This window comes from Lethenteron reissneri, chromosome 21 (assembly GCF_015708825.2).
Source record: "Lethenteron reissneri isolate LAM-NWPU_2019-01 chromosome 21, ASM1570882v1, whole genome shotgun sequence".
Taxonomy (NCBI): domain Eukaryota; kingdom Metazoa; phylum Chordata; class Hyperoartia; order Petromyzontiformes; family Petromyzontidae; genus Lethenteron; species Lethenteron reissneri.
This window is the reverse complement of record NC_083799.1, coordinates 14,315,214-14,330,098: the sequence shown is the minus strand read 5'-3', so window position 1 is coordinate 14,330,098 and position 14,885 is coordinate 14,315,214. Positions and strand designations below refer to the sequence as shown.

The following is a 14,885-nucleotide window of genomic DNA, read 5'->3' as shown; positions in this document are numbered from 1 at the left end:
TGCACGGACTTTCAGCATCCTGTGCTCAAGATTAAATTAACCGATGTGTGCGTTTCTTTGTATACTTGAACATTATTATTATCTAATGTTTTTGTTCTGGCGAACATTGCACATGTTTAATATCTCCAGGCACATTGCTATGATGTGTGCACGTCTCTTTTTGATTGTGACCAATGCTTTTTGATGCTTTGCTTGATGTACAGCCCCGTGCTTCAAGTTGAAATTGGTGACTCCCTGCTCTGAGTGAGCACAAATCCCCCTTAGGCTACGTTGTAGTGGCTACAAAATTGATGTTGTGTATTTCATTATCACAGAGAAAGAAAAAAATGTAGCGTGTACCTATTGAAAATGTGTAATATTGTGCTCACACATCATGTGACATGTAATTTGAATTACTCTACCTTGAAATATAACATTTCTCATTAAATAGCAGGGAGCTGCTATGCCTTTCACATTGTTCTTCTCTCACACATGTTGTCCTCTGACGTGTGCTACCTTAATGCTCTCGCTTTATTTGCAATTCGAATGTATATAAAGAAACCGCTGCTTTGGTGCCAAATGTAGTGTTTTTAAATAAAAAGGAAAGTTTCTTGTAAAATGTATGCGCTGTGTGCGTCGGGTGTTCTAAAGAATATGATTAGCACTTGAATGGACAGCTTTATTATGCATGAGGGAGAAATCATTTTTTAGTAGGTTGGCTTGCCATTACCATTTTATTAATATTTTAAAAGAGCTTACGGAATGTCCTTTATTCTCTTAAATAATTTTAAACGGGAACGTGGGAAGCTCCTTTCGGCACGCCGGCTTCAGAGACTCTCCAAGTACATTGCAGAATGCGCTTACGACAAACCCCTTGCCGCTGAGTCTTTAACAAAGGCAAACAAGACAAAGAGCCCCCGTAGAGCCTTAACACACCGTTGGGGCAAGTGCTGTTAGCGAGTAGCACCTATGAAGGCCGGCACAGCACACGAGGGGGTAGGTGGCCAGCACCACGTCCGACCGCCTTTGTCTCCCCAGTGGCGATGTTTTTACACCGCCACCAGGGACTCATTTGCGGCTGAGTCGACCTAGGGGAAGCCCAGAACCGGTTCAGATAATTGTCGCTGGTGTTGGCCGTGAGCAGGGATCGAACTTGGGTCACCAGGTTCGTAGCGCAGCGCACAAACCGCTACACTACCGCTCCACACACACACACATGCGCGGCCGTTATAAAATTACTGGATTTGAATTCCCCTCCAACTAATTGAAGACTTTCCCTTTAATGAGAAACATTGACTCGTAATTAGACCATCCATGTGGCACGGATATCCTGGAGCATGTGCCTTACTTGTAATTGTAATAATGTATTAAGGGTTGAATAGTGCACTTCAAAGACCAGTGGAACCATTAATGACACCATTTTCAGATAAGCCTTGGTTAAGTGTAACCTGACACTGCACCGTGATGGCTCGTGTGCTGTGGGGGTGTGCACAGTGGTTGTTACAGAGGGCACATCAACTCGACCGTCCTCCACGTGGCAGCCATAGGCTCATTGGTGCCACGATTCAAATTTACTCAATTATAACGATTGTAACAACAATTGAATGGGAATGAGATTTTTTTTTTTCTTTTCAACTCTGCTCTCGTCGGAGAGGGATGACGTCCCCTGAAACATAAATGTGACATCTCGGTGGGTCTGTCAAGTATATATGGAGCATTTGAAGCCGACGAGATATTGAGTGTGACATGTTGCATATCACCAGAAGAACGGCATTATTATCAATGTTGCGTTGTGCATCGCTCTGTTCGTGTGTTTGGAAGTGCGGGTGTCCGTGTTTCCAAGATGGGTTTCACAATACGAATAACCTTATTCTAGATTTGAAGCTTTCGTGACTGCAAGGATTCATAGTTTTTTCGGTCAAGTCACGTAGGTAAAAAATGAAATTAAAATTAATAAAAGTAATAATAGAAATAAAATAATAAAAATCACGACGTTTCGGAGGCAACACAAGTCTCCGTCATCAGGTGGGACCGTCACAGCCAGATTTGCTGTACCTACGTGACTTTACCGAAAAAACTAAGAGTACGAATGACCTGTTCAATGTGTAGCGATACCGGTGTGGTTACAACGTAAAAAAACTAACCTACCGTCTTTGCATGTAGCCTTTAATAATTGTAGCCGTTTATGGAATATATTATTTCGTTTGAAAAACAATTTTGGGAAGAGTGCGGACATGAAAAGAAAGCATAAACTATTGGTTCGTGTTCTTCGAACAATTATAGTGCTATGAGTCAAGAGTAATTACATTCTCTCTCTCCCACATTTGCTGACTCCACCTGCTTCCTATCGGCGTGCAAGAGTTAGCGTTATGGTGCAGGAAGATAGTGGGAACTGCAAGAACAATAAAAAAAAAAGTCTGCCGCAAAAATCGACTGCTGCGCTGTCCGTCCCGTACTCTGTGTATTTGCCCGTGCGTCTTGGCGCTGGGGTTGTGATCTGTCCGTAATCCACGTGTGTGTCGTGTGTGTTGCTTGTGCTCTGCACGTGTGCGCAGGCGCGATCTCCCGTCCCCGAGAGGGCCCTGGGGAGATGGGCAAGGCTGTGCACATCCCCAAGGTGGAGGAGGAGCACATGCGGGACTTGTTCAAAATCAATCAGTTTAACCTGCTGGTCAGCAACAAGATCGCGCTGAACAGGTCTCTTCCAGACGTTCGCCTCGACGGGTACGTTTTGAAAACCGATTATTGTTATTACGGATTGCGTTAAGCTCGCCTCTGATTTCAACCGACCTTTGTGACCCCCGATTTTACTTTTGACTCCACGCTGCCTCGTTGGCCGTTGAGCCAGCAGATGGTGCTGCGGCCGGAACGCGTGGCTCAAAGTCGGATGGTTACGAGTTCAAATCCTGGTCGACGGTCGATTCTGCCAATGGTTCGTCCGGAATCCGTGAAATGAGCGCTACGTTGTCGGACGTCAACAGTGGCAATAGCTCAAAGGTGCAGCGCTGCAATTGCTTGCTCGCTCCACCGCTAGCAGAAGGACCTCCGCGAGAGGGCACTCCAGCGAGCCTCTCTTACAGAGTATTTGGCCTACTCTTCCACGCCGGCCAGACATCTTGGAGGAGATGGGAGTACCCGCACTTTACCCCGCCACTCACGACCTGCCGATTGTCTCACTGCGTTGTGACCCATTTATACTGCTGGGTGAACAGAGGCGGGGGGGGGTGGGGGGATTGAAGACACCATGCCATTGTATCATGGTGGCGAGATGTTAACTACCTCGCCTGGTATACGGGTCGGGGGTTCGATCCTCACCCCGACGCCTCTATATTTGGAGTGTGCGTGTTCTCCCTGTGGCCGTGTGGATTTTTCTCCGGGTCCTCCGGTTATTCCCTCCACATTTAGAATCAACACGCTCTTAAGAGTTTTTGGATGCCATGCATTTCCACGTGATGGGCCACTTCGTTGAGTGACCATTTTTTGGCCGGGTTGCTTCTGAAACACATTCCAGCGGAGGGAGCTGGTAGTAACGTTGGGTTGCTCGGTCAACGACGGCTTGGTGAATTCTGCAAATATGCCCGACTGTGAGGGCGTGCACAAGCCGGCGTGAGTAGGTTAAACGTTGATAAGGGCACTACGGGGGTGTGCAGCCCCTCCCCTCCCACCCAGCCCCACCCTCCCCACTCAGCCCCTCCCCACCCTCCCCACCCTCCCCTCCCCACCAAGGCCCACCCTCCGCACCCAGCCCCTCCCTCCCCACCCATTTCCTCCCTGCACGACGGACGGACAAAATAATCCCCTATGGGCTGGTGTAACCAGGAGGTTACTACCAGTAAAGGAGATGTAATAGCTCGGCGAGCCTTAACTGGTAATATAAAAAAAAAATCTAGATTTAGTATCAGCTGTTGCGCCGCGAATATCGAACCGGCACTGTGCCCTGCCATGGACATGTGGAATTTGCGTCATTGGCTCAGGGCTGACAATGGAGTAAACTGTTGCCTCGTTGGTCCTTGGAGCAGAGAGAGGCACAATGACCTTGACTCTACTCGTGGAAAAAAAAAAAGATTTACGCCGATACAAACTGTATCACCACCGTGTCAACCAGTTTGTGCTCGTTTTTTTAATTAAATAAAATGTTATCACGTGCACTGTGAATGTACGTTCTCGGAGACACATTGCATTTAATGTTAATTGACTTATAATTGCTGTTCAGTGAGCTAGGTAACGCCCTAGAGCTGATGTGACTGGGTAACCACGCGTTAAAATACAAGATGTTCAACTTGTTTATCACTGACACATCCGAGCGTGATAAGTACAAGTGTACATTGGGGCCTTCCTTTACATGTGCAATCAATCCAGTGCTGGGTGAGGGCCTTCCTACGCCTTTTGGGTTGTGGAGGGGTTTCCTTGACCATACTTCATCACACTGGTAAGCACGGCTTGGTGAAGGCAGGGAGCATTTATATGGGACCATAGGTGTGCAGTACAACAATGGATTTTTCTGCACTGGCCTCTGTTTCCCACAACATAGCTATAGCAACCTGCTTTTTGCTTTGTGGTCGGTGCATCCAAACGCTGTCCATTTGCAACGCTGTTGAGCGTCTGAGATCCGCTGAGGTCGGGCGCATTCAGGATGCTTTGGTCATAGGCCTCGCTGTAATTTTGCTTGAAAACATTAATGTTCTCATTGGCAGAGGTTTTTGATTTCTAGTTTTCAGTTATATTTGTTCCCCACCGGTACGGGTCGGTCTTTGATACGTACGCTTGTGCACTCACAAAGTTCTGGTACAATTCAGTGGCGTGTTTGAAGCATTGGCGGCTCGGCAGCAGTCATCATGTTCATTTTTGGGTCCTTTTTGCCATTTGTCAATCTGCCGTTGTGAATCCATATTTCCCTTGGAAACTGTAAACAATTTACTCTACATTGCACCCTCTTGGTCGTTTTCAACTTCATCGTTTGTAAGGTCGACAGGCGTGTAACCTTGTGGAGCGTGCGTCGCATTCTTGAGACATCTCCAACCCCAGCGGCACAATACTTCCTGAATTATTACTCAAAGTGGTGTCTGATTCGATTTATCAGAGCCCTTTTGTTTGAAACTCGCTGCTGCCATTTAACTTTACAGTGAATGTGAAATCACTTTTTTTCTTTAATAATAATAATGTAAGTTCCCTCCTTCTCTCCCAACCCCCCAATGTTCTCCCTACAAATTGTCTAAATTTGCTCATGTTAACTGCCGACTGTTTCCAATGCGCCCTGAGCTATCTTCAAAAAGCGTTCGGCTGTGCACTCTGAATGAGCTCTTGGCTAGCTTGTGTCGAGGATCCTTGCGCACGCATACCCATGTGTGGGAAGCCAGTGGGGTTTAAAAAAAATGTTAATCAAAAGTGCCCTTCCAAAGATCGTGTCTGTGGCCTTGCGAGTAACCAATTTTTATGCATTTTAGCTGAGAAAAGTGTTATCGCCACTTCTGCGTGTAACGCTTACTTTTCAATATCACGTCACACTCGTAGAGCTTAGCTACGCCTAAACGTGTGCGAACGTAATAATGCCCGAATTAACCCTTTCACCTCGAATATCCGCCGGAGAGAAATAAGTGGTTGTAGCTTCATCTGTCGGCCTTCACCTTAAAACAGTGGTCCATTATAAGCAACACTTTAATCAGGTAGCCATGATGCTGATGTCTTCGAGAACACTGGCAATAATGTACAAACATAGTTATATTCCCATTCAGAGCTGTTTCATATTTAAGTGGGGCACCAATGTTATTTGAATTCCACCGTGACAACATAGCATTGGGAAATAGTGCCGATGTTGTGTCGGTTGTGTGACTCTTTTATCGTGTGCCTGTAATATTTTGTGCGCGGTGCTCATTATTTATTTAGTGTTGTGTACATGTGAATCTGTGTGCACATTGCGAATGATGAGAAATTACAGCAGCAGGGTAAACGGGTTTGTAACTGAAAACCATCAATGTTAATCTCGGGTATTCAGGGCTATATGGAGGAGAAACCTGAAGATAAGTCAAAGTTACTAGTAATTACAAAATAACAAGGTAAGTTCACACTCCACACGCCATTACTTGAAATTTAATTATTTGTATTTAGTTTTATTTAACCCTGCGAGAATTTATATAAATAGCTGCGGCTAATGTCGATTGTTTTCATGCACGGGCAAGAATGTATTTTGTCATATTGCATCATTTTCATTTAATATTCTGACACGGAACAATTAGCCGTGTGGGCCAAGCTCAAAGACCCAGCTGGGCGCAGTGGCAGCCAATCTAAAGAGCCATGGAGGTGATGGGTTTTCTGATGGGAAGCTTTCTTAGCCAGTAGACTAGCCCTGCCAAAAATAAGCACACAAACACACACGTGCGCGCATGGCATTCTGTTACAGCATCTTAATGTGCTGCGTACCTTGAAGGGTTTTGGGTCGGCATGGCCAGAGTGTACGGTGGGTGTTTTTTTACCAACACAAACCTGCTTGTACACCGCTAATTTTACACGGCCCTCCCATGCACTAAGTGAATTTAGACACCGCGGCGGTTTGTACGGCAGAGCAGAGAGCACCCAAGCATGCATTCGTATCTGAAACCAGCCTGAGTAGCAGCAGCAGCAGCAGCGAAGAAACAGGGTAATTTTTGTTTATCAAATCTATTGTGTCATTCTTGCGCGGAGTTTTTTTGTTTTCGTTGGGTTTTCTCAAGCTACCTTCAACACGTCAGACGCTCGAAACGATTCCTTATAACGGTATTTTTTAAAATATATATATAGAGGCTAATCTCAGAATAGCCAGACTTTTCAACCTCAAGGTCCTTTTGTGTTCATTCATAAAGCAACAGAATGGCCGATAAGAAGGGTGGAGCAGAAGGGGTAATGGGGAGCGTGACCCACAGCACGCACAGCGTCACGGCAAGGACAACATTTCTAGTTAGCCTCGCAAGCCTCCCACATGTTACCAAAAGAAAAAAAACCCAAAACTAAAATCACAGTTTAATTTTCACAAGGTGTTTCTATTCAAACCTCCGTTAGCGTGCACGGCGTGTGCATGGTTTTGCCCGTCGTATCGTCCGTTGCAGCATCTACAATCGCAATACCGTATGTAATTACTACTCTGCTTTCTAATCGAACACTGATCTGAAAATTCAGATGGAAATGCAGGTTGAGTTTTCTTTTTCGCTGTCATATTTCATTAAATCTTTTCCTTTGTTATTTTTTTCTTCAAAGCACTTGTACCGGAATTTTTGGAATAAAAAATAGAACGGCGAGATTTCCAAGATTAATAAATATATATTCCGCAAAGTATAATGCTGCTTGTGGTATTGCCGCAGTGCCGCCGCTCATCCAGCCTATTGGAGCTCACCTGTCATTTAAGACTTCCATTTATATCTACATTGTCTTCCGTAAATTAATAAAACCCTGGGTAAGTTAATGACCATTGATTAGATTTGCACGAGCGATGATGCTGCCTCTGGCGCTCAGCAGATACCTGCTTAGCAGAAATGCATTATCAGTGACACGGGCTCATGATATGGAATTAAGGAATATAAATCACCATTGCTAGTTTTTTTCCTCGGCCAAATTTAGGCTTATTGTACTTCCACCCGTCATAGAAAAATGTGAGTCTTATGTGCAATCGGCTGTGCACAGAACAGGAAGTGCACTTTTAGTGGCAAGCCATACATTAAAGGAATCTTAAATATGCATTATGTTTAATGCGATGTTGATTATGAAAGTAATATGATGTTGCTGTGTAGTATCACCTCCGATTAGTATGGTGCGAAATTAGTTCAACATACATATGTGTAGTGGGTTCCACGGAGGCACACACTTGAACTTGGAGGCAACACGTTTCCTCTACAACCCCAACAGGGTAACTACATAACGTACACAGAATAATGACATCGGTGGTAGCCACCACTGTTAACTAGACCACAACGGGGTGACTACATAACCGGGTCAGTCAGAAGCACACTGCCTGACCCACGATGCTGAGCGTGAAGACCGAGGACCGAGGATGGAAGAGACGTAGCACCGACGGGTTCCATTCCATCAGACAGCCTCGATCGGCGCTCGCGACCTCCCTTTTATGCCCCTGGGCGTGGCCTGGCTCCACCCTCGGTCACGCCCCCTTCTAGATCCTAATAGAAGGTTCTGGGCCATACACCACGTGTCCCTCTCGCCACCTTTTGCCCCCCCCCCTCATTATCCTGCCCTGGTCACGTGCCTTCTCGGGTTCACCCAGACTGTCACGTCCTCAACTGCCCTCTTTCTGACTGCCACCGGAACCATGCCCCTTAGGGCCCCCTTCCATGCCATATGAACTCTGGTGCCAGAGAGAGGCTCTAACACACACAGTTGCACACTCTTCTCTCGGGAGCTGGCTCCCCATGCTGTAGTGACCCAATATACGTCACTACATATGTTCAGAATATAAACAGGCCTTCATATGATGCCACTATAGATGAAGCGTTTGTAATCCTAATAACGAATGTTTAATAAACAAGGATATCCAGCAGCATGCCTTCATCCTGCTTGTCATATGCGATTCGGTTGATTGATGCTCATGACTGGGTCATCAAAAGCAAAACTCAATCAGTTCACCAGATGGGCACTGTAATTTTTTGGATAATGTTTCTTTTGGGACTCAATCACAAAACCATAACGCCCATTGTTCCTTATAGAAAGCTGCAAACATTAGTCTGTCAAGTTAAGTATTACTGTGATGGCATTAAATGTCCAGGCTCTGTCATTTTGGCAGGCAGTGTGAAATGCCTGCGCGTCTGTGTTTATGAAGGTCAATAAAGTGGATTATCTGCGAGCTGCAATCCAGTCTAGTCGGAGCATTCAAAACCTAATCTCAGTGGACAGCAGTCTAACTTGAATAGCTTCATTATCTACCACGGTGTCTTATTCGCGAAAGAGATATATATATGAATGTTTCATAATGCAGCTTTAATTGTAAAATGCAAAACAACATATTTGATTGAAATATAAAATGTTGAAAACGTTATGAATTATACACGCCGCGTCTTTCCCCAAAATTATTTACGCATCTTTATTTATAATGAAAGAGTATGCGGTGTGAGCATAACTTCTGACGATTAAAGCGTACGTGCCCCCACATAGAGCTAACGAAGACATTGCTTACGTACACTGTGCATTAATTTAGTAAATGTGGTACTGGGAATTATATTAAGAGAATAAGATAGTATACTGGGGTTTTTTTTATCTGAAGAAGAAACAAGCGACAAATAACAAACATAATTCCAATGAAAGCCTCTTGTTGTCCGGAATGACGCTAATTAATAATATTTTTCCCAATAACTTTGCGCGATTGTGATTAACGTTTCTTATATAATGCATTGATGCATTCGTTAAGAATTCCTCTTTGGCAGACACAGTCTCGCGTCCGAACGAACCGTGCTATGTAATTTACACGACGAACTGACAGCCGTTGTGATGTGCCGTTCATATGTGCTGAAACTGGGACAGAGAGGACTTAAAATCTTAAAGTGCTGGTATGAAATTGCAATGAAGACTGGGACGGTGGCCACCACTGCAGTATAAGCCTCCCATTCGTTTTTTTTTTAAGTATTGACTACTCTTTGTTGTGCGTCAGTCCACAAAAAGCGCACTGTTGAACACTCTTTTTTTAAGGACGGCACATTTGCGGAAAATACATTTTTCAGTGCAACTACCTCTATTTTATTTGAGCAGGTAAAACACATTGAGATGTTCGTGCTTTCTCAGAGGCAACCTGGCCACACGAGATAACTCATATGGGATACATCGTGGGTGGTAAAACCGGAGGAGCCGGAGGAAAATCCACGCCACCACGGGCAGAGAGGAAACCAGCGAACTCCAAATATACAACGGGTATTGTCAGGGTCGGGATCGAACCCATGACCCCATCTGCGTCCCAAGTGAGGGAGATAACATGCAATGAAATTCAGATTCATAAGTATCCAAATATCTAAATAACTCAATAGGACCCAATCTCAAAATTCGCCACATTCAAGTGCACCAAACTGCTCCGCTATGTCTCTAAATATAATTTGGAGTACAGTATTGATTGAATTAATGCATAGTGTTCATTGACGGTCACCCAGACTATTACATGTAATTTTGTTGATTTCGGCACTCGGGAATCTTGTGCACGGGGTGATTTGGTGGGGTTTTAGCCCCTTCTTTGATTTAAATATGGAAATTATTGCAAAGCGTTCTGAGAGGCAATTGTATTCATGAAGCTATATTAAATGTAATTATTATACATTTTCCCATCATTAGCTCTATGTGGGCCATCTAATGCTTTAATCGTTATGTCCCGTAACATTACGTACTCTTATTTACAGTACGTGTAAGGCCTCTGATTTTTGCATGCCTGCGAATCGTTTTGTGGGCTCTTGTGCGTAGAGTATGTGTTTTTGCAATCGTTTTTAATATCTGAACAATTGAAGCACTGAAATCAGCCAAGGGTAAGTGTAATGAAAAGAAAGGTCAATTATCGCTTTATGTATTAATGCTCCTCCCACAGTTTAACATCAGCCACCAAGCGCATAGACTCCCATAAATTGCACGACAGTATTATTGTATTCACCAAAATGTTTTGGAAATTCAATTACATCAATGAGAGTCGCTGCAGTATTAAGTTCAGATTTCAATCACTCTTGATTATTGTCGCCTTCGTAAGGCCATGAGAGATGGCGACTGCTTGGGGAAGCTTTCATGGAGCAGTGGATTGAACGTAGCCGAAAATGATGATACACATGATTAATGAGATTCAAGCTTCAAGTTAATTTTGTTTAACCAGGTAATAAATCAAGAGACCAGCTTAGACATTCAGATGTATCTTGGACAATCTTTTCAAACTATTTGAAATATACATCGTCCAATGCTGACTTATTGGTAGGCATTCTCATTATTACCAGTTCCCTTTTGTAATTTGAAGACCGTAACTCAAGGTGTGGTGACGAGACCAGATAATGCCATAGGCAAAAAGGTGATGGCATTTCAGTATAAGGCCTCGGCACCACCGATTAGCACGGTGGGCTACGTACGGTGCGAAAGAAGTTCAACGTAGATTCATTCAAGGGGGGGCAGACAAAATGAGCATCACCGAGGGTGCCGTCGGACAGATGTTAACCGTTGTATTAGTTACAAAAAAAAAATCTGTCGTTCATATTGAAAAACCTGGCAGGTGTTTGACAAGTATTTTGTAAATACGATGAAGCGGGTCACCACATTCTGCGACGACAGCTTGTGACGGACGTTGTTAAGACTGCGTAATTGTGAGACGTTTAAAGCACAGAGCTCGTAACTTGACGACCTCGTTCCCCGTGTTTTTAAGATTAACCTCCATTGCGGCGAGGGCTCCAAAGGGCACGATGCCTGCCCGACTATGAGGGGGGACCGAGGTGACGGGGATATAATTAAAGGGGGCCCCGTTTGAGAGGCTACGAGTGTGCGCTGTGCCTGCGGGCGTATCTGAAGTGTTTCAGGTGTATTTGTGCAGAGTAAAAAAAAAAAATCCCCGGGTATAAATCAATCAACCGCTTTTATTTATAACCAGGTAAGAGCCCATTGCGATGCAATATCTCTTCCTGCAAGGAGGACTATGGGTCAAAAGCAGGGCGACATTAATCACAAATGCCATCGCACGTTTTAACGTATTTAACAGGCGTGATACAACAATGGAGATCTGGTGGCTGCATCGCTGAATTTGGTCGCGAAAGCCGACGTGTTATTGGTCGCGAAAGCTTACGTGTTAAACTGTTTATATACATGAAAAAAAAAAGCCGCGGAGGGTGCATTAATTGAATGTAAATATTTTCTCACGTGGTAAATAAAGGCCAAATCCGGATTGCTCCCTGCGGTATTCGGTTATTGCAGGTTTGCGTAGCGAGTTAGATGCGCCAGCTGTATTGGCGATAGCGAGCGTTGTGTTGCATACGGTGAGTGGAAGTGCGGTGGGGGTTTTTTTTTTTGATGCCTCATCTGGTTTTGGCTGTTGGTTGCCGGGGCTGCTTTTTTTGGCAGTGAATAAATTTGCCTGGATTGGGTTCATCTGAAGCCTCCCTGGGAGAGTTGATTTAGTGTGACGGCTGCGGAAGTTGTCCTTCATTTGGCAGCTAGGACACGGCAACCTTGAGCTTTACTGAGTGCGGACAAACGACAGAGAGCTAATTACACCAAGGATCCCAGTAGAATCTGGACCTCCAGTTTTATGCCAAAGCCGGCCAATTTAGAAGGCGTGCTGCGAGAGAGGCTTCTGGAATAATAACAGTGACAGATGTACGCTTAAAAAGCTTACCAACCTACAAATCTTTACAATCATTTACGTGTGATCAATGGAAATCCCCATCTGTAGTGTATTAGAAATGTCGTCCACAGATGCCAGTTTCAATGGAATTAATTGGGTACGGATGTGGCACCGTTTTGATTCCAACAAACCCCTTGGTAGGATCATTGTATGTATCCCCATCCGTATGTACTGCACACCTTACAAGCTGCCCTGCAGCTATGGAAGGTCCATATGCCAGCTTGCCCATTGTCTAATTAGGTTCTGTTGAAGCCCAGGCTGCCACACACCATGTGTCCACCCATTACATTGGCCACAGACCTGTGCCAGAAATAATAGCAGTGATTGTATCAATGAGTATCCTCTGAAACGTGATCATATTTAGCCAACAAAAAAGGGTGCGTGGTCTTTGTCGACGATACCAAATCACAGGACAGCCATTGGTGATAAGTAGTGAAATTTAAAAAAGGGGCAGAATGGAAGTTGTGTGGTTTTGATAATTTCATTTGGGAAGCCACCGGTATGTTTGCACCCTCTGGGTTATTACTCAGGCAGCACTTTGACTTGCAAATGATACCCTTGGAGAAGAGGCCATTATATCAGAAGTAATAACTTTATTATTGTGACTGGGTCGGCTCACATCCCCGGGCATATTGGCACACCAGACGTATTACCTCGCTGGCATCTCTCTCTGCGCGCAGTGGCAGATATACCCATGCTGCACCACTTGAGCAATGGCTGAGTTACCAGGTTGACTCTTGGAGAAATGCACACACCTCTAACTCGAGCCTAAGGGGGGGGGGGTCAGACATTTGTGACGATGTGTGACGAGGAAGGGGGTTTGAGAAATGTGACGTCACATAAAAATGCGCAACTTTAAATAAATATAGACAACACGTTCTACTTAATTAAATAGACGTTTTAATAATTTGGTTCTCCTACAACATCAGAGTGCAGCGGCACATTAAATACGCACTACAATGACAATAGTTTAAAGCGATTTGAAGCATGTGTTTTTTTTGGGGGGGAGGGGGGCAGAGCTTTGTGACGTCATATTTGAGGGGGGTGTGACGATGGGGGGGGGGGGGTCAAAAATCGTCCAAAATCGGGTGACGTCATTTATGGACGGCCCCTAAATCACGACCTCAAATGAGAGTACCTGGTGCGATGTGTAAACATCGCCACTTGGGAAGACACGTGACCGGGCTTGGTGCTGACCTTGCCGTATGCATGTGTGTGGAACTGCCATCGCACCCAACATAGTCAACCAGAATCTTTATTTATACAGGAAGAAATCCGATGAGCTATTAAGCTCTTTTTTAAATCCTTTATATTAAGTTCGCTTGCTTGCTTGCTTAGGACCATGCAAATCTTTCGGTCGTTTTTTAACCCACTTCCCGTGATCCAATCGAGCTGACATTTTCCACACAGACTCGTTGTGCGTGACAATTAATGTTCGTGAAAAATTTTTTCCAAAATTTTACACTTTTTAGGACAAAAATATTATATTTAATTACCAATTGCTTAATGGTGCAATGCAATCATCTGACCCATAGGTGGCAGCCATCTCAAGCCAGAGGACGAGAGGACTCTAGCCGCCACGCATATAAAGGATTTATAGTGAAAAACTTTGTTTTTACGGGTTTTACTTATTTTACACATGTCCAGTAGGGGAAGCTCAGCACATTACAACAACAAACAGTACAACAACACGATGGGAGAGTACCCATTGCCTGCTAGTAGGATACCGACTTTCTTCAATGGCACGTGGCCTGCCCATGGACATGGTGTAAATTGACCCACAGATATCCTTTTCAGAAGTAGGGCAGCTTGGTAAGCATGTTGGTTGTCTCAAGTGGCACTTGGGGGCACTTTTTTTTAAATGCCCATAGATAACTGTAAATAATGTGCTCATTTAGCCACCACTTTATTGCCTTTGTTAGGGCGTGATTTGTTATGACAGAGAAAGTCACCCCGTTGCTTTAATGGTGGCAAAAGAAACTCATTGTTGCGCGCACGTCAGGAATATCCTCGTGCGGTCAACAGAAGTTGTCACGATGATCCAAATCCGCGTCGAAACATTTCCTGTAAATTTCCCCGGCACGGGGCAGCAACAGGAGCTTTTTTTTTATTTGATTTAATAATGATAAAACAACAAGTATAATAATGTCGTAGTAATAATCATAATTCAGTGACGCTGAAATAATGACCCGATAATGGTGGCGATGGAACCCGTACAGGGAAAGGCAATATTTTTGCCGATGCTATGGTGACGGATTATACATTATTAATGCCGTGTCGCCGTGTTTTTTTTTTCTTCCCCCGACAAAAGCATTTTTAGCCTTCCCCCTCTGCAAAAGCAATAGGAAAGGGGGAATATTGCAGAGCCAGAGCATCGGCGCCTCCTGCATCGTGATGGACACTCGGTGCATACGGGGAGTCACTCTTGCCCGTGTGCGTCCGTCACAATGGTGACTGGCAGGGTTCGGACCTTGGTGACAATTAAACAGCTATTCCCAGCCGCCATGGCATTCGCAACTTCTGACGTTCATAACTAGGTATGGGATTTTAATGAACTCACATTGGCGTGCGTTAAATGCGTGCA

At 44.6% G+C, this 14,885-nt stretch overlaps 1 protein-coding gene across 2 annotated transcripts in view; it reads left to right on the top strand.

Annotated features, from left to right (window-relative positions):
- Positions 1 to 14,885, top strand: part of LOC133345284 (polypeptide N-acetylgalactosaminyltransferase 13-like) — an 88,424-nt gene that overhangs the window by 19,455 nt on the left and 54,084 nt on the right. For both annotated transcript variants that reach the window (XM_061555915.1, XM_061555914.1), the window contains one exon: positions 2,535 to 2,703. In XM_061555915.1, coding sequence (XP_061411899.1) covers positions 2,535 to 2,703 — 169 coding nt within the window. The remainder of the gene's footprint in view (positions 1 to 2,534; positions 2,704 to 14,885) is intronic.